The sequence below is a fragment of the Silurus meridionalis genome, chromosome 13, assembly GCF_014805685.1.
Source record: "Silurus meridionalis isolate SWU-2019-XX chromosome 13, ASM1480568v1, whole genome shotgun sequence".
NCBI lineage: Eukaryota > Metazoa > Chordata > Actinopteri > Siluriformes > Siluridae > Silurus > Silurus meridionalis.
The window spans coordinates 3,961,945-3,983,124 of NC_060896.1; the positions used below are offsets into that span (position 1 = coordinate 3,961,945).

At 40.1% G+C, this 21,180-nt stretch overlaps 1 protein-coding gene across 1 annotated transcript in view; it reads right to left on the bottom strand.

The window, feature by feature from the left end:
• LOC124395468 (rho guanine nucleotide exchange factor 26-like) overlaps positions 1-20,860 on the bottom strand; it is a 54,251-nt gene extending 33,391 nt beyond the window's left edge. The window contains exons 1-7 of the mRNA XM_046863968.1: positions 20,551-20,860; positions 17,765-18,977; positions 14,977-15,025; positions 12,536-12,681; positions 7,217-7,232; positions 2,179-2,219; positions 49-209 (exon numbers count right to left, since the gene is read on the bottom strand). Of these exons, the coding sequence (XP_046719924.1) occupies positions 49-209; positions 2,179-2,219; positions 7,217-7,232; positions 12,536-12,681; positions 14,977-15,025; positions 17,765-18,949 (1,598 nt within the window). The 5' untranslated portion in view covers positions 18,950-18,977; positions 20,551-20,860. The remainder of the gene's footprint in view (positions 1-48; positions 210-2,178; positions 2,220-7,216; positions 7,233-12,535; positions 12,682-14,976; positions 15,026-17,764; positions 18,978-20,550) is intronic.
• Positions 20,861-21,180: the final 320 nt, after the last annotated feature.

The following is a 21,180-nucleotide window of genomic DNA, read 5'->3' on the forward strand; positions in this document are numbered from 1 at the left end:
GGTTTGCGGTTCTTCTTTGCTCGAATAGAAAGGGAACGAGGATCTTACTTTTTGCTAGCCTCACACACATCCACGATGTTGGAGAAGAGGTGGTGGTGGTCCGTCTTAGTCATGGTGTCGCTGAGCTCCGGCGAGTTCTTGAACAGACGGACGAGGATCATGAGGCTGTGCAGGTAGCTATGCTCGGACGAGATCACCTCGAAGATCGCCTGTGACACAAACAACTGATTTAACACACACCGTAACACCGCAGCTGTGATCTAATGGTCGGCCTGGGAATTTCTTCATCATTCAAAATTTTTATTTCACTTCTAGATTTTTATGACCCATGGACGGTGTTTTTCATTTTTCTTTCATGCCGGGTGTGGTATTGATCTGATGCTGATTATTTCCACACATGTGGGTTTTACAAAGTGGTTTCATAAGAACATTTGTTTGCTATTATCTAGCTAATGCATCATGCAAGTAAATCAGTCCAATAAATACACATGTGGCCATAAGATCATGATCGTTACTCCCAGGAGTAGAGCAGAATAGATTCATTTACTCACATATAAATTACAGCACAGTGAAATCTTTTCTCCGCATATCCCAGCAATGTTGTGAAGCTGGGGTCCATGATACACCACCCCTGGAGCATGGAGGATTAAGGGCCTTGCTCAAGGGCCCAAGAGTGGCAGCTATGCAATACTGTGGCTTAAACTCCTGATCTTTAATCAGTGACCCAGAACCTTAAACACTGAGCTACCACTTTCCAAAAACAGTGTGTGTTGTTCCTCTTTGTATTTATTACATAAACAAATAATATTTTTAAACCAGTTATAATTATATTTCATGTTGTGGAACATCCAATAACCGGTTAGTTCCTTGCACCACTTATGTTACAGCAGTCGTTTCTTCACCTGGACTTTCTTGAAAAAGTTACTTCAACAATAAAGCACTTATTAAGTGACCTAGAAACCAGAAGGCATTAAGGGCCTTGCTCAGGTGCACAAAAGTGTCCTTCTGATCCAAGTCTAATGCCTAAATCACTGAAGCTACACTTTGAATTTTATATATATACAGTGCAAATTAATTGAGAAATTTAAAAGGCAAACAACGAGACGTAATAAAAAAATAGGCACAAAATAGAAGTGTAGAAATCCATTTCCATGCAACAAAAAGTCACCACAAATGATGTGTTGCTCAAGTCGATATAAACCTCAGACAACTTTCAAACAACTGTCAAAGCTGCTGTTTTAAAGAATTCATAAAATTTTTCGACCAATCAGAGTCGAAAACTCAGCAATCCCTTCTAAATCAGTCCATGGTTTCTGATGATCTTGTTATTAAGACTCCAAAACATGCTCGGGATTTGAATTTCGAATTGCATTTCCACTATATATATTTAGAAGTGTAGTTTTAGTGGTTAAGGCATTTTATTTGAATGAGAAGGTAATGTGCTCAAATCTCAGCCACACCAAACCGCCACTAACGGGTCCATGTGCAAGACCCATAACCCTGTAGCTACTCAGCTGTACGAATGAGATAAATGTAAGAAGTTCTGAATAAGGGCGTCTTCCAAATAATAGAAATGTAATTATTTCTAAAAATTGAATCCACCCTTCCAGCGAAGCCTTCAGGAGAACATTGGGGGGAGCACTGGGAGATGATTTCAATCCTCTTTTGATTCTGCTGTAAAACTTACAAAACGAGTTGCTTTTCTCTGACAGCTCTGAAGGGAAAAGCTGAATCCTGTTTTAATGCTCCTGGCGATCATGTTGCAATGTTTTATATCGCCGTGTTTGACAACGATATGAGCCTTAATGTCGCTTGGGAAATGCAAGGTCGATCCGTTCGGGCTATATTAGGGCGTGTTTATTATTGAGCAGGACGCTACGTTTGTTTATTGGCTCTAATGTTTACACTTGGTATGATTTATGGGTTTAATACACATATCTCAAATGGATAGCGGTTACTAAATGGATGCAGGAGAGACAGTGCTGAATAGTTTAAGAGCATGTACACACACACACACACACAAATTCTTGTATCGGCTTGGTCTCAAGCGCTCTCCAACAAAAAACAGCTGTACAAAGTGGTACGTTTTGAAGCACTCAGGAAAAGAGAGGGGGATGGACGGAGAAAAACAAGAATGAATTTAGAAGACTATAAAAAGGAAGACGAGAAGCACATTACCTCTTGTCGCTTGCGTTCCTCTGGACTTAGCCTGTCACACGCTCACTTTTTTTTACCTGGAAAAAAGACCAGAAAAAGCAGAATGAAGCATTAAACTCTGACTAGCACAAGCACAAGATCCCATTTGACTTAAAACACCGTTAGCTTGAGTTTCGACTTGCTTATAATTACATGATATAGCCAAATTTTAGTCAGCTTGCTAATAAAGTACATTTACAAAGCAACCAAATTTTAGCTTAGAGCGATCAAACCTAGCTAATTATTGAATACACAGTTTTTATGTGAGCTAGCTTGTTAGCACTGGGTTTAAATGACTGTGATTATCCAATCACGTTCGCAAACTTTACACAACGTGATTATTGTTAGCTTATTGTTGGCTAAATAAAATTCTAATATATTTGGCTATAACCTTAGCTTGGTAAACTTGTCAGGCTAATAAGTGTGAAAGCAACATTGAAGGTGTGCTGCTAAAGAGGGAGAATTCAACAGAGACGTGTACATATCTAGCTACTTAGCTTCTGTGCTGATTACCATTGCTAATGATTGCTAAAATCAGGCCGGGGAAATTGACTCTATCCAAAGACTTTATGGATATTTTGCTAAGAAACTATGACAGAAACTCAAAATGAGGAGGAGGAGAAGAACATCGCTTCAATGAAATCCTGAAGAACCCCTAAAAACTAAAGGTGGATGAATCAGATATTAGTTAGCTAAAATAAGGCTTCATTCACACACCTGATGTTAGCATTCTCATGTAAGCCAGGTTTTTACAGAATTTTTACCTCACATTTTTACTTCATTGATTTACCTCACCCCAGCTTCCTATCTGGGAGTAGCTGGAGCTGGGGTGTTGTACAGAACGAGCATGTAATGATACTCAAATGACCGCTAATGATTATGTGCGAGTGAACAGGCTGAAATAAAAGTGTTTCCCTGATCAGGTTTCTCTCCAAAGAAACTGCAGGCACCTGAGCCTCATACTGTTCGTTCATAACCAGGGCAGAAAACAAGGTGACAGAATGAAAAGCTGCTGCTGCTTTGTGCCTAAACAAAAACTTCCTGGATCAGGAGCGCCCAAAACCGCAGAGCAGTTTTTATCTAATGCCACACAGAAAATCAGAGAAGTGACTCAAATGACCCTGCCAATGGATCCAACCATAACCGAGAGGGATATGACAGGAACATACTGTCAAAAACCTGAACCGATCTTTCTTTAACGTCATATAGCTTCTGCATATGCATCTGCAGACAGACAATATAATATATCTCAAATGCAATACAATACCAAAGTGGGACAAAATCTGATACTAGTGACGCACTAAAATAAAAATTCCCAGACGAAAAATCTTTCAGGACCCTCTGAACACCGAAACTGAAAATGGAGACAAATGGAGACTAATGAAACACTTGTAGCTCGGGGCTGATCTAAAAATAGCATAGAAAAAACCTAAACCAAGAAACTGATATAAATACAGTCTGTTCCTGATGATTTTTGGGTGATGGAGGCTAATAATAAAATTACTAATATAACTTATATCCGATATTAAATTCTCAAAAAAAAAACATCTAACATTATTATACATTATTTTTTTTTTTCAAAATGAAAATTTTTAGCACGTCAAATTAAAAGACAATAAACACTGACCAGGCATAACATTATGGCATTATAACATTATGAGTGGTGAAGTAAATAACACTGATTATCTCTTTATCATGGCACCTGTTAGTGGGTGGATTTATTTATTAGGCAGCAAGTGAACATTTTGTCCCCAAAGTTGATGTTAGAAGCAGGAAAAATGGCCAAGCGTAAGGATTTGAGTGAGTTGAACAAATTGTGACGTCTAGACGTCTGGGTCAGAGCATCTCCAAAACTGCTCTTGTGGGATGTTCCTGGTCTGCAGTGGTCAGTATCCATCAAAAGTGCTCCAAGGAAGGAACAGTGGTGAACCGGAGACAGGGTCGTGGGCGATCCAACAGACGAGCTCCTGTAGCTCAAACTGCTAAAGAAGTTCATGATCGACAAGTCAGAACTGTTTTAGCAGCAAAACAGGATCAACAAAATATTAGGCAGGTAATCATAAGGTTATGCCTGATTGCTGGCCATAAAGTTATGACTGTTCAGTGTAAGTTTAAGTCAGAATTGATCATTAATAGAAAATCCATCAACATATTTGTTCCACTTTTCTCCATGAATTACTTTGACCTACATACATTAGCCGTTCAAGGATCCAAAAGAAAGTTATACACGCTTTCAGGAGAGCATTGACCACTGAACCCAACCCGATACATGCATGTTACTGACCAGAAGAGTACTGAAGCTACTGTTTAATATGACTTAGTACACTCCACACACACTTAGTAAGACTCCACCATTTAATATCGCATTATTGTAGTTATGAAGCTCAATAATAACTGAACATTACTTGTTTTTTGTAAACTGTAACCTGTCAACATGGGCACAACTACTGGGTGTGTGACATGATGGTGTTCCTTGTGATGTTTGGCATTCGAACAATGCAGCTGCAGTACGGAAAACACTTTACATGATGTTTTTGTAGCATGATGTACAGAGTCTTCATCACCCGTGTATGCCTCCATTGGATAACCTCTTACTAATAAATAAAATAATTCAATTTAATTTTAAACAATGGACATCGTCTCAAAGGAGCTTTACAGAGATAAAGAATTATATAAAAAAATTTATAAGTTCTTTATAATTGTAAGTTTGTCCCTAATAAGCAAGCCATGTGGTGACTGTGGCAAAGAAAAACTCCCTGAGATAGGATGAGGAAGAAACATTGGGAGCAAATAGGTTGTTAGCAACTGGCCCTAACCGAGCCCTAAATTCATTTTATTTAAGCCAAGTATAACTACACTTGTACTTCCCATAACTGACATATAAAATCAGTTTTATGTTTGTGGTACAATACGAAAGAGATTCACTCCAATAACAGACACTAACAAAGAAAAAAAAACATTCTAAAGTGCTGCACTTTCAATGGGCGTTAGAGTTGGTTTTACAGGGACATTGAAAAATTAAGACCTATTTAAGAACTAGAACAGTGAATTTAAGACATTTTAAGACCTAAAATGTAGATCTTTGTAAATGCTGAGAAAATTACATAAAGTGAAATCTGATCCCAAACCCGGGCCAGTTAAGTGTTCCGGAGGTAAAGGTGGAATCGGATGTGAATAATTGTCTCTTTGTTCAATTCAGACAGCAGTCTGGGTTTGGTGTATAGGAAATGCAAAGCCCCTCCCAATCCGCCCCCAGCCCCCCAATCCCCCCACCCACACACACACCTACCAGCCTCATAAACTCACTGTGGATCATATCCTCAAGAACCTTCAGCAAACATGCAGCACAAACAAAACAGATGGAGAAAAACAGGACACGGAAGACATACAGAAACACAGAGGTTCAGCAGCATGAGCTCTCCATTAAATGTTTCCAAGCAACATGTTCTCGGTGTCTGAACTTTGGTTTGATTTCCACCTGAACAAAACAAGCACCTGAAGGCAAAGTCTGCTTCTTCTTCTTTTTTTTCGGCTGCTCCCATTAGGATTTGCCACAGCGGATCATCCTTCTCCATACTACACTGTCCTCTACATCCTCTACATCTGCCTCTTTCAAACCAACTACCTGCATGTCTTTCTTCCCCACATCCATAAACCTCTTTCTTGGTCCTCCTCTTCTCCTCCTTCCTGTTGGCTCCATCCTCAGAATTCTTCTACCGATATACCCCATGTCCCTCCTCTGTACATGTCCAAACCATCTCAATGACACCTCTCACTTTGTCCCCAAAACGTCCTACATGCGCTGTCCCTCTAATAAACTCGTTACTAATCCTGTCCATCCTCGTCACTCCCAATAAAAATCTAAATATCTTCAGCTCTGCTACCTCCAGCTCCACCTCCTGTCTTTTACTCAATGCTACTGTCTCTACACCATACAACATCTCAGGTCTCACCACAGTCCTATAAACTTTCCCTTTCACTCTTGCAGATACTCTTCTATCACAAATCACTCCTGCTGTTACTCTCCTCCACCCACTCTACCCTGCCTGCTGTCTTTTTTTTTCACTTCTCCAACATACTCTCCATTACTTTGCACTGTTGACCCCAGGTACCGTCTCATTTACACACATGTACTCTGTCTTAATCCTACTGAATTTCATTCCCCTTCTCTCCAGCATGTACCCCCACCTCTCCAGCACGTACCTCTAGCTCTCCAGGCTCTTCTTAACCTGCTCCCTAATCTCACCACAAATCACAATATCATCCGCAAACATCAAAGTCCATTGAGACTACTGTCTGACCTCGTCTGTCAACCTGTTTGTCACCACTGCAAACAGGAAAGGGCTCAGAGCCAATCCATGATGCAATCCGTTCCTACTGCACACTTCACTGCTGTCACACTGTCCTCATACATGTCCTGCACCACCCTCACATACTTCTCTGCCACACCTGACTTCTTCACACAATACCACAACTCCTCTCTCCACCCTGTCGTATGCTTTCTCTAAATCCATAAGCACACAATGCAACTCCTTCTGATCTTCTCTATACTTCTCCATCAACATCCTCAAAACAAATAATGCATCTGTGGTGCTCTTCCTCGGCAGGAAACCATACTTTTGCACACAGATGGTCACCTCTTCTCTCAGCCTGGCTTCCACTACTCTTTCCCATAACTTCATGGTGTGACTGATCAACTTAATTCCCCTGTAGTTACTGCAGGTCTGCACACCCCCCCTACTTTTAAAGATCGGTACCAGCACACTACTTCTCCATTCCTCAGGCATCCCCTCACCTTTCAGAATCTTGTTAAACAATCTGGGTAAAAACTCTACTGCCATCTTTCATAAACATCTCCATACTTCTACCGATATATCATCTGGTCCAACCGACTACCTCTTAATCGCCGCTCTCACTTCCTCCTTACTAATCCTATCCACTTCCTGCTTCACCATCTTCATCACCATACAGTCTGCCTCCTTCAGTTTTTACCATGTTATTCTTCTTTCAGTCCTTACACTCCTCTTCTTCTTCACCTCCAAAGCCATCCTACAGACCACCATCTGACGCTGTCTATCTACACTGTCCCCTGCCAACACATTACAGTCTCCAATCTCCTTCGGGTTGCATCTCCTGCATAGAATATAGTCCACCTGTGTGCACCTTCCTTCACATTTATACGCCACCCTGTGCTGCTTCTTTTTAAAATAAGTTTTCACCACTGCCATTTCCATTATTTTAGCAAAATTTACCACCATCCTCCATTCCACATTCCTCTCCTTAAGGCCACACCTACCCATCACTTCCTTATCACCTCTGTTCCCTTCAACTACATGGCCATTGAATCTGCCCCAATCACCAATCTTTCATTCCTAGGTACACTCTCCACCACTCCAGAATTGTTCTTTCTCCTCCATCTCACAGCCCACTTGTGGAGCATAAGCACTGATGGCATTTATCATCACCCCTTCAACTTCCAGCTTCACGTTTATCAACCTATCAGAAACTCTCTTCATCTCCACTACACTCTTACTGTACTCTTCCTTCAGAATCACCCCTACACCATTTCTCTTTTCATCCACACCATGGTGGAACAGTTTAAACCCACCTCCAATGTTCCTGGCCTTACTCCTTGGTCTCCTAAACACAACATATCTACCCTTTTTCTCTCCATCGTATCAGCTACCTCTCTCCCTTTACCAGTCATAGTACCAACATTTATCCTCCCTGCTGTCTCTGTAAAAGTGTTCCTCCTCTCCTTCTCCTCCTTCGGCCAACAGTAGCCCAATTTCCACTGGAACCCGGTTGGCTAACGATACCTGTGGTAGTCGGTGGTAACCCAGGCCTCGACCAATCCGGTATGAATTTCTGATTCATGATCCGCATATTTGATTTGGCACATGTTTTACACTGGATGCCCTTCCTAACGCAACCATCCCAATTTATTTGGGTTTGGGACCAGCACTAAGAGTGCACCGACTTGTGCCTCCCTAATGGCTGGGTTACTCAAATGCAAAGTACCCGCCAATATCTGGTGATGACATCAGGATCAGCATCCGATCGTTTCTCTGCTCACCACAGAAAACTAGATCTTTCCGACAAACCAAGTGGTAACCGAAACTAAGAATCAGGAGAGAAGATCAGGTTACACCTCCAGGGCTCTCTGGGAAGGAAATTGGTGTATAAAAATCTGTCATACAGAAAAACCTCTCATTTGGCAGATTCTGTTTGCTGGGTTTCATTTACTAGTGTCCTCTTTCATGTTAAAGTAATTAGGTGATGAATACACAGATACACAGATACACCGCACCGAAATGCAGTCTACTAATAATACAGTATATATAAATAAAGCTTTTTTTTTTACCTTTATAAATATGTTAAAAACGACGCATTGCAATACAAAAGCCGACTTGTATTCGATACACACTTTTTTAAATCGATGCATCACATCTTATGCCGACGCACCGATGCGAATCGGTGAATCAGTGCATTTATTACATTTGGAGCCTAGGTGTCGAAAGTAGGACACATCACCTCTAGACGATTCTGAACTCTTGATTCCTTGATGCATTTGAAGAATTTCCCATAAAAGTCCCTGACTTTGATTCGTGCTGATAGATTTCTGGGTTCTGGGATGAAAGATGTAGGATGAAGGAATTTTCAATGAGTTTTAACTGAATAATCCTGGAGACATGATACGGGGATGAAAGCCGAGGCTTTTCACAACATTCCCCCAAAACATCGAATCCTTCAGCAGAAACGTTAGATTATCCCCCTCAGAGCAGATCTTCGCAATCCCTACGTTTCCACTGGCAGGTTTTATTGACACACACGTCTATGAATGACAGCGTTTCTTAGCAGGATGGACTTCATCCCCATGTGAATCCAACAGTTCGGCTACTTTCCCAACCTGTGGGGTGCGTGTGTGTGTGTGTTTGTGTGTGTGTTTGTGTGTGTGTGTGTGTGTGTGTGTGTGTGTGTGTGTGTGTGTGTGTGTGTGTGTGTGTGTGTTGTCAGATAAACACACCTGTGCTGGCTTCTTGTGTAGACAAAAGCCTAAAACAGTGCCCTGCCAAAACACTCTGAATACATACATACACACACACACACACACACACACACACACACACACACACACACACTAAGCAGATACACACACAAACACATAGAAAGAGACAGCATGACACACGAAGCACACAAAGACACAAGAGAGGCACAAAAAAGAGACACACACAGAAGACACACACACACACACACACACACAGACACACAGATAGAAGCAGAAAAGGACACACACAGACATACAGAAAGACACACACACACACACACATTCAGAAAGAGATGCACACAGAAAGAGAGATACACACAGTGGAAGACACACACACACACACACACACACAGACAGACATTCAGAAAGAGACACACAGAAAGAGACAACCACATGCACAGTGGAAAAGACACACACAGAAAGAGACACACACGCATAGTGGAAGAGACATACATAGAAAGAGACACACACAGTAGAAAAGATAAAAATAGAAAGAGTCACACACTGTAGAAAAGACACACATAGAAAGAGACACACACAGTGGAAGAGACACACACACGCACAGTGGAAGAGACACACACATACACAGACACACACTCAGAAAGAGACACACGCAGAAAGAGACACACACCTCTTCCACCTACACACAAAGTCAACATTAACTCTTCTCTTCCTATCCTTGTCTGTAGTGTTGCATCAGTACACTGCGTCCACGTCCACACCACTGCACCCATCTGTTTCCCCCACATCCCCCACGTTTTCACTCTTTTCCACACACTCACATGATTCTCTCTTCATGTGTTACTGGGACGTTTCCAGAACATTCCGGCCTAAGGTGGCCCAGAACGAAGCGGCAAAATGGAAAACATCATTAAAGTCTCCCACCATTCCAGCCTTCAACCAGATTACATAATACCACAAACAGGAGGCTTCACATGCGCTCCAGCCTTCCACATTTTCAGCATTTTTTCCACGGGGGAGAAAGTGTCGGAATTCGAGTGAGGAGCTGGAGCCGTGCCCTGACTGGAGCCAGTTCCCTGAGGATGTAGTAGCTCTCTGCCTTTCTTCTTTCTTCCTTTCTTTCTCTCCCTCTCACTTTTCATTCAGCTTCTGTGACTCTCTCAGATTTTCTAAAATCTGATTTATCCCAAGATTACAGACATAATAATAATCACTTTAGCCATTTGTGTTTAACAAAAAATCTTTGTATCTTTGTATCTCTCTCTCTCTCTCTCTCTCTTTGAAAATTTAATTAAAATGTAATTATATATGTTTCTCTGTCTGTCCATCAGAAATTCATTCAAATGCATTATATCCTCCTCTTATCTAAGTGTATTTGGACTCCTTTTGTCCAAATGTCTCTCTAAAAGCCAGTCAGAGTCCCCACTTGTCTCACTCAGTAATTATAAAGTAATACAGTTTTTCTCAGTTGCTTTGGAGCGTTTCTCAGATCCGAAATGAAATTCTCAAAACTACTTGTTCAACCTGCACATCATGTCGTCACTTTTGCTCATCATAAGAACAATTTCTCGCCGCTTTGATCAAATTGCGAACACTTTGGTACGTCATTTAATCGATTGTGTATAGGTGTTTGATGTTTCCTATATTATCAGTTGTTTATGTTCATGTAGATCAAAATATATTATACTGGTTTCACCTGAATAGTTTTAACCCCCAAAAACATCTCAGCATCAGTTCATTGTGTACAAAATGGTTAAACCAGTTGTCAGAATTTGTGATTCAACCTCGTGCATTTTCAATCACTGTAATCAAAACTGTAGTTTACATGAGGAAATGAAACAGTGTCATCATACTGACAATATGACCAAACATTTAGACGATCCTGTTTGTGTACAATGAAAAAAGGACGTGTCATTCTGATGGGAATGAGATGTTCATTCACACAAATACTTAATTCTGAGAGATGAACTGAGGATTTTGAGAAAAGTTCAGGCTTTTGCAAGAAATCCAATGTGTTGAGAACCGCGCATGAACCACGTTAGAGTATGAACTACGTATGAACCACGTGAGAGTATGAACTACGCATGAACCACGTGAGAGTATGAACTACGCATGAACCACGTGAGAGTATGAACTACGCATGAACAGTGCATGAACCACGTGAGAACCGCGCATGAACCACGTGAGAGTATGAACCACGCATGAACCGCGGTCGCTTCTGACCTCGTGCCTCCTTTTATTTCATCGTAGTTGCCATTGTTGCTTTTGTGTGTAAATACATTACAGTTTATTTATTTTTTCTGTAGTAAATTATTTATATAGTTTTTATTTTAAAAAACATTTTGCAGGAGTCCCACAAACAAATGTATTCTTCTGGAAATACTTGAGTAAAGTAAATACATGAAAAAGCTACTTAAGTACAGTAACAAAATACATTTACTTCATTACTGTCCATTAATGACAATATCTATAGCTGTCTCACTTACCTGTCTCTCTCTCTCTCATTACAATGTATTAATATCTATACCTGTCTCCCTCTCCTGTCTTATTTTCTCCATGTGAGAGACCCATTAAAACATACTAACATTTGTCTCCCAATCTGTCCCCACATCTCTTTCTGTCTCACTAAGAGATCATAGAATCAATAAGTTTGAACATTTTCTCCATGTCCTTCTCTCTCTCTCTCTCTCTCTCTCTCTCTCTCTCTCTCTCAGGGTGGTTATAATTGGGACTCCCGTGCGACCGGACTGAACCACATTCCTCGTAATCCCAGCATTCCTCAACTTCATGACCGTGTTTCTTCTTGCGTGTGTATGAGTGTGTGCATATGGGTTATAACAACACCTTGATTGAGTGTGTGTGTGTGTGTGTGTGTGTGTGTGTGTGTGTGTGTGTGTGTTTGCTTATGTTGTGCGATGACAGAATTTTGGTATGAGGTGCTTAGGTTTTGTGTTAAAGTGTATGTCAGTTGCTGTGTTTGTTTATGTGTGTGTGTGTGTGTGTGTGTGGCTATTACAGTAAAATGTAATCACAAAAGGCTTATCACCGAGTGTCACAAACAACTACATGATTCACTGTTTAGGATTGAAGAGAATACTCAGAGAAAATCGAATAACCTGCACTCACACAGGGAGAACACTTAAATCTCCAAACAGGCAGAAACCTGAGCTCAGGATCGAGCCCTGGAGCTGGAAGGTGACAACATGGCATGATATTTGTACGTGAAGGCTCAAGAAACCTTCAACCTGCTTTCTGACTTCGTCAGAAATTCTGTGCATGTGTTTAATGTTCAGAAATCTGTTTTCAGTGTGTGTGTTTGTTGTGGCTCACCACACTGAGCTGACTCCAGGAAGTCCGGATGGGTTTATACTGCACCACGATGCGCTCGTCCGCTTTGGGCTCCCTGGATTCCGCATCCTCATCTGAGTCATCATGCAACGCTTTCTCCTGGTAGTTCTGATACAGAACCTCGTCTTCTGTAGAAATTAAACACATTCACCTGAATAACAGCTTCAAGCTTATTAAAACACTTGTTTAAGCTCATTTATTGTTTTTAAGCATTAGGCAATGGATCCAGGGTTGGATGAATCACTTTTTATCATTCCCACTATTAATTCAACCTACCCTGCTGTACTTAATACCTTCAGACCAACACACAAACACACACTGACATATGGCAAACAAACACACACACACACACACACACACACATCAGTGTCAAAATATATATATATATATATATATATATATATATATATATATATATATATATATATATATATATATATATATATATATGTACACACACACACACACACACACACACACACACACACACGCTATATTGCCAAAAGTATTGGGTCACCTGAACTTTCCTGCTATATGTGGTTCTTTTCCAAACTGTTACCACAAAGCACTCAATTGTACAGGACGTCTTTAGATGGCGCTATAATAAACTTTTGCATTCACTTGAACTTGGAAACCCAAAACCTGTTCCAGCATGGCGATGCTCCTGTGCACAAAGTGAGATTCTTGAAGATATGGTTTACATGTTTTGGAGAAAAGATCTTGCTGCTATAGAGCTCTGATCTCATCCCTACTGAACACTTTTGAGATGAATTTGAACGCTGACTCCACCCCAGGTCTCCTCACCTACATCAGTACCTGCCTTTAGTAACACCCTTGTGGCTGATGAACACAAATATCCATAACTTCAAAATCTAGTGGAACATCTTCCCAGAAGAGTGGAGGGAATTATAAGAGTGAATTGTGAAATGTGGAATGCAATGTTTATATATTTCATATTGTACTTATGACCAGGTGACCCAATACTATATAGTGTGTATGTATATATATATATATATATATATATATATATATATATATATATATATATATATATATATATATATATATATATATATATATATATGTACATGCATATATAGTGCATACAAATTTACTGACATAGTGCCAAAATACTGGGCGGTAAACGTAGGTACAAGGTAGCTGTTTATTAATAAACTAGCAGCATTGCCTTAAATGACTTCGCCTTAATTACATACCCTTGACATTTGAGAAGACAATCCTGAGATAGCTAAAATAACACGTAAATGTGTTTATCATTTCCTTGAAATCTAAGCACATGAAACCTGATCTTTTCAAGTTCAATCTAGAAAACAAAAGAAATGCCATTAAGCGGCCATAAAATAGAGAAAATAAACACAAATTTCGAGAATGAGCTGTGGAGAAACTCTTACTATTAGCAGAGGCATCAAGGTTACTAAGATCCCAAGAAACTTGAAGGGACCGAATATTACCAAAAGAAACCCGAACATATATGTACTGTATGTATGGTTCTCTTCAGTGTGAGAAGCATAAATGTTTAAAGGTAGGCAAGTTGAGCTATCAAAATCTGCCTGAAAAACTAGATGAAAGTTTGTGGAGATTATATGTGCTTTCACCCCCCTTCCACATTGAGTCCCAATTTGCTGTTATTGTAACCACCATTCTAGGAAGATGTTCCACCAGATTTTGGAGTGTGCTTGTGGAGAATCATTCAGCCACAAGATTGTTAGTACAATCAGGCGCTTGATGTAGGTGAGGTGAGGATTCAAATTCATCTCAAAGGTGTTCAATAGCAGCAGATCTTCCACTCCAACCCATGTTAAGCATATCTTTATGAACACAGGGGTGTTGTCATGCTGAGACATAAAATTCATACTAGCTCATCCAGAGACGTCCTATACAATTATGTGCCTTTAACTTTGTGGTAACAGTTTTGAGAAGAACCACATACGGCTGGAAAAGTCAGGTGTCCCAAAACTTTTGCCCATATGCAATACCTCTGTGAGAGCTTACTGTAATTACACAGAGTGATAGAAGGTGTATGTGAGATGTCACCAAGCAATAAGAAATTAGAGAGGCAAAAGTTTGCTGATCGCTAATTACTACCTGGTAGCATCACCATTGTTATAAACTAAGAAAACTACATTCCTGTTTTCTAATACCTGAACCAAGCTTCACAAAGTGACGGGTCAAAGTACACTTCATATCAGCACAAAAACGAAAGTAAACCACACCCATAAATAAATGTGTACTGGCGTACAAAGTCCTTTTCTTAGCAGTGAATTAGCATTTCTGCTGGGTGCTCGGTCTATTGGGGGTTATTGCAAATTGTAAATGCTTTAACCTCTGTAGCAGAATGGGTTTATAATGCAGTGGGTAAATTCGGAGAAGATCAGATTTAAGATTGTGTAGTTGGGTCTTACCTTCACTATCAAATGTCCTCTGGCTCTGTATTCTCTTCTTCTCTCCAACCTGAAGAAGACATAAACGATTAGCTAATGTCGGTCTGTTAAATAAACCTCGCGACAGCGGTTCATTTTTATTAATGCCAAATAGCTCGTATCATTGAAGTCATGGTTAGCAATGTAGCATTTGTGTGTTCAGGATTTTGCTAAACAGTAACGAATGATACAAAATCTAAAAAAAGGTCATGTTGCTAATAATGATTGGGGTTAGCGTTACAGAAGTGGGTTTATGCTAACGATTTCCTATTCATATGGAGAAAGGTGTGTTTGTGTGTGACAGGCATTTATTTATTTCTTTATTTTTAGAGCACTTTATTGATCCCACTGGGGAACAATATTTGTTATTACTTCACATATCCAAGGCTTGAACCTCCGACCAGTAACTCAGAGCCTTAAACACTGAGATACCACCTCCCCTTGAGCGTTAAGGGCCTTGCTCAAAAGCCCAGCAATGGCAGCTTGGTGGCGCTGGGATTTGAACTTGATCTGGACCTTGCGATTCCTTTAATAAGATCACTGACACTTAAACCTGGTTGATTGGAATATTTAAAGCAAAAATCCAATTTTTTTTTGTGTCTTTTCCTGCTTCTGGTTCTTCCATTCACACCGGCCTGTTAAAATCTGAAGAATGGACATTAGCAGACACGGTTCATTTCCACCTCCTCGCAACCTTTCAGGTCTTCGACCTCTATGACCCCTTTATAAGGCCTTTGTGCCTTGCATGGAAGTGTTTGGCAGAGCTAATTTGAGGACGCTGGAAGCTTTGTTGCTCTAGCAAACCTAATCAGCGTTCTTTATACGTGGCGACGGGACGAAAAATGACGGCCGCTCCATGACATCATTCTGGATTTATTCACATTTATCAGTACTGTTACTTGTATTCACTTTATTTAAAAGATATGATTATCTAGCATGAGTTACAGAAGTGCTTATCTTTCTAGATAAGAAAAATTAGACCAAGTCTAAAGATCTGAACAAGTTGAGGGACAGGAGTCGTGTTGACGTCACAATACGATGATGGAATCTATTTCGAGAGATTGTTTTATATGTTGTGCACTCTAGAAATGTGTCAACATTACCAGGAAATGGTTCATCCTGTTGGATCTGCTCAGTTTTGATTTGAAAACTTTAAGCAGAAGTCTGAAGCCTGGAAGGAGATTCAGGTTGAGGTACTTTCTCTGATAGTAACACTTGAGTGCAAGTAGAGGAAAATGGTGCAACTTGTTATGTATGACACTGTATAATGAACATCAATCCTATAACATAATACAGGCGTGTCGCGACCTGTTATGTAACACTCCAGTAAAATATCAACAAAGCCATAATTACTTTTAGCCGTGTGCTCAGTTTGAGTCTAATTACAAAAACAATGCACAGGTTAATATTTAATGTGGATTTAAGCTTAATGGCAAAACAGTTGAACGTATTTCTCGTCATATGGTTTGCTGGAAGGATTTTGGATTAAAAAGGTTTTTCCACAGCACATGGATTCTACATAACCTTGTACTTTACCAGCATGTTTCAGTACATACTTCCATCCATCAAAAGATACATATTCCATACAGTTTTATTACAGGAAACTGGTTTAAAAAAGGATTTAAGGTCTTACCTTTGAAAAGGTTTCTGCAGGGTTCTTGTTTAATGATTATTCAGAAGCCTCTTAAGGTATTTTAAGTAGCTTTATTTTCTTCGACTACAGAACCATAAACAAAGTTACATCTAGCACCCATAAAGAGGAAAAAGTTCTATGTTAAACCCTACATAAAAGTTTCAACAGCCTTCAACCAATCCAATTGCAGGGCTCCAGGCTACCTAAACATTTTAGTTTAGACCTACAGTAAAAGATTCAATGTAGCTTGCTAAAAATGCCTTCAATTGCATGGGTTCTAGTTAGAAATTATTAGATTATTAGAAATCCAGAAGTCAGAAATTACTGAATAATCCTTGAGGTTTTTAGTTTGAACACATTTTTTCTACAAAAAAATACTGATTTTCTCAGAGAAGAGACTTTGTGGTTACATCAATCGCCCTCAAGGGTATATTAGGTTTTTCAAAGTTCTACATAGAACCCTACATCGGAGTATCGATTTCTAGCTTGCATAGACCTAGGCCCTAGCACCTAGACCTAGGAAAAACCTTGAAGGGTCTGTGTAGGAAAAGATGTTTCTTATAAGGTGCCAATCCAGAAACCCAGAACTGGAAGCGTTTTCAAATTGCAGTAAGAATATTATTAAAATGAGAATATTGTCCAATTGTGGTAATATTAATAAAGTTCTGCATAGAACCCTAAAGTAGTTTTTTATTTCTGAAAAGGATCCAGGTGGAATCTCTTTAAAAATCTAGAAGTGGTGAGTATTTAATAGGTTCGCTATACTTTTATGATTCGGAAAGTGACCAATAATTTGTGACCAATATTTTATATTTTATATATTGATTAATTTCTCCTCGCTAAACTGTTTCTCGAAAGCGCGTTCTCTTAGCATCGCTGCTGCTACGTGAATATGGCGCATCACAACACTACGAAGACCGAGGCTTTTCCTGAGAGTCACATATAATACAGATTAACATGGCAGAGGTAGAGCTGTAACTTCCTAAAGACAGAATACTAAAAACGTCTGCTTTTATTTAATCTTTTTTTTATTATTATTTATTGGTAATGTTGGCTATGCATCAAGATGTGAATTGCATCGACCTCAGTGATGGATTTAGATATCAGCTGTTCTGATATCAGTAAAGCTGAACTCACCTTGCTTTTGGTTGGTCGCGGACTCCTGGGTCCTTCTTTCACCTCTGGGACCCCTTTTAGAAGGTCTGAAGGAACGTCCAGGTCAACACCACTGACCACAGCCCGGCGGTAAGATGTTGACCTCAGGCCTCTTCTGAACAGTCCTGGCACATCCTCGCCATCCGCCTCTTGAACATCCTTACTACTGGAGAAGAACGCGCCACTCTCCACCATGCTCCGAGCTCGGAGGGAACGTTTAGAAGAGTCTTTCAAGACCAGAGAATGGATAGTTTTGCCTGATCGTTTCTCAGATGCCAGATTGTGAGGAATGAGCTGCTGGCTGCCCATCTTCAATGCAGCGGGGCTGTGGGTACTGAGTACCATGCTGGGTATGGGTGACTTGACTTCTGAACACTGGGAGGAGCTTGAAGAATGGTGTGGTGTTACTGTTTTGCATTCGGATGGAGACAGAGATTGAGGAGTTATGGGATCGGATGGTGTGCTGGGAACAGAGGAGAAGGAAGAAGAGCAAGAAGAAAGAGAGGAAGTGCTGGACATGGAGTTGTGAGATGAAGAAGATCCAAGAGACACGGAGGAAGAATACTGTTGAGGGGAATTCTGAGAAGGAGAGCCAGATTTCTGTGGGGGTTGTCTATCTGATATTGGGGATGGGTCCCCGAACACAATTTGCTCCCTCTGGGAAATAAGGGTAAATGGGTTAGACAGGCGCTTCAGAGATTCACGGTCTCTTTTGGTCTCCTTTTTGCTTAGGCCATTGGGAGTGTTTGTAGATAGGTTGGTTTGGGGCACCTGGTTATTGTCAATGGAGTCATTATTATTATTCTCTGATCTGAATCTTGCCAGAGAAAAGCTTCCACTGGATAGGTGCCCGATACTAATGCTCCTTACAACACGAGTCTTACGGGCAGGTTTGTTCAAAACATGTTTGATCACCATGGTGCTTTGTGGAGTGGTGATCGTCTCTGCAGGTTGTGTGACGGTAAAAGAGCAGTTGTCCTCCACAGGGAAATCGGTCATAAGGACACCATCAATCTGATAGCTCAAAGGTCTTGGTTTGGGCTTCAGGTTGCCATTCGAGACCTGGTCCGAGGCACGCTTCTTCCACAGAGGAAGGATGATGTTGTTGCTGCTGCTGCTACGGCTGTTGTTGTTGTTGGAAAAATCTACCTCGTTGCTAAACTCCATAGCAAGGTCACTGTGCAAACATCACGGCCTGAAGCGAAACCGAGACAAGATTAATTTGCCTGTAGCAAACCACAGTTTCCTCGCTACTCTTACTGATCACTTATTAGCCTAATGTAGTGGAGCTAAGAGTAGAAGAAGTCTTGGTAATTAATTTTCATGAGGGAAAAGTGTCTGAGAGAATACAGAACACAAATGATCAGATAAAATCCGAATACACAAGTCCTATTCCTATAAAAAAAATCTATTTTAATTAAAAATAAAGCTCCATGTTTATGGGTGGAACCATCAAGAGAACTTGTATGTATGGTACATAGTTGGACCTCAAGAACATGCATATGAATGGAGCAGTTCAAAGCAGTTACTGTTTAACCAGGTGAGGCAACGCAATAATCAAACCAAAACTACTATCTATCTATCTGTCTATCTGTCTGTCTGTCTGTCTGTCTGTCTGTCTGTCTGTCTTTATCTATCTATCTATCTATCTATCTATCTATCTATCTATCTGTCTGTCTGTCTGTCTGTCTGTCTGTCTGTCTGTCTGTCTGTCTTTATCTATCTATCTATCTATCTATCTATCTATCTATCTATCTATCTATCTATCTATCTATCTATCTATCGATCTATCTATCTATCTATCTATCTGTCTGTCTGTCCATCTCTATCTATCTATCTATCTATCTATCTATCTATCTATCTATCTATCTATCTATCTATCTATCTATCTGTCTGTCTCTGTCTGTCTATCTGTCTCTCTGTCTGTTTGTCTCTACCTGTCTGTCTGTCTGTCTGTCTGTCTGTCTATCTATCTATCTATCTATCTATCTATCTATCTATCTATCTATCTGTCTCTCTGTGTGTCTGTCTCTATCTATCTATCTATCTATCTATCTATATCTATCTATCTATCTATCTATCTATCTATCTATCTATCTATCTATCTGTCTCTCTGTGTGTCTGTCTCTATCTATCTATCTATCTATCTATCTATCTATCTATCTATCTATCTATCTATCTATCTATCTATCTATCAGTCAATGTTAAAGTGTTTTTTGTTTGATTTAATAAAAACTTTCACTACCTGAATATTCACCAGCTCTTTGCTGCACATCAGCAGTTCTCAGAACAGTAGTTATTGTTTAACCAGGTGAGGCAACGCAGAGCAAACTAGCAAACTGAAACTTGGACACAGGAACCTACTGCTTATAAACCAGAAGACTATCAACAATAACTTCTAGGTGGCAGATTTCTACTGGACTGCAAACTGTTGAGAGGAAGAAATGCGCTCTTGTAGGTTTGGTATGTGTTACAGGGAAGCGCATGCAGTTGACAGTAGAATAATTCATGTAGAATGAGTGTTTAAGATCTGCATCTCTGACGGATTAAATGTGTGAATGATGTTCTCTTGAAGAGTGAAGGAAGAGCAGAGTTTCACCTCTTTACTCCTGAGAGTGGAGTGAAGAATGAGGGTTATTGTTTTGGAAAGGACACCTCCACCTTCTCTGCGCATTACTCTAAAGCAGTAAGATGTTTCTTCCAAACTAACGCTGAAATGTTACTCTGAAATATTCCACCACCACCTCAAGGACAATCTCATACTTTACCTGTACGTGCACTTCTCTGCGGCAGGACCCGGGGCTCAGATCAGCTCATGGTCCGGTGGTTTTAGCGCCTCAGATCCGGGGGATTATCCTGGGTGTGAAAGTTCAGAACAGTCCACTGGGTTTAACTCCACATCCTCGCGCGCACTTCTCTGCGGAGACCTGTGCACGAGCGCGCGCACCGCGTCCGAAGTTTACTGACGGAATATTTTGGCACGCGAGCGCAAGATTGTCCGAAGTTCGGGAGTGACGTCAGGGACACGCCCATTTTCCCCACTGCGTTAACAATTAAAACGATCAGGTTCATAACGGGGATAAACAATACAATCTATCTATCTATCTATCTATCTATCTATCTATCTATCTATCTATCTATCTATCTATCTATCTATCTATCTATCTATCTATCTATCTATCTATATATCTATCTATCTACCTCTCTATCTATCTATCTCTCTATCTATCTATCTATCTATCTATCTATCTATCTATCTATCTATCTATCTATCTATCTATCATCTATCTATCTATCTACCTCTATCTATCTATCTATCTATCTATCTATTCATCTATCTATCTATCTATCTATCTATATCTATCTATCTATCTATCTATCTACCTCTCTATCTATCT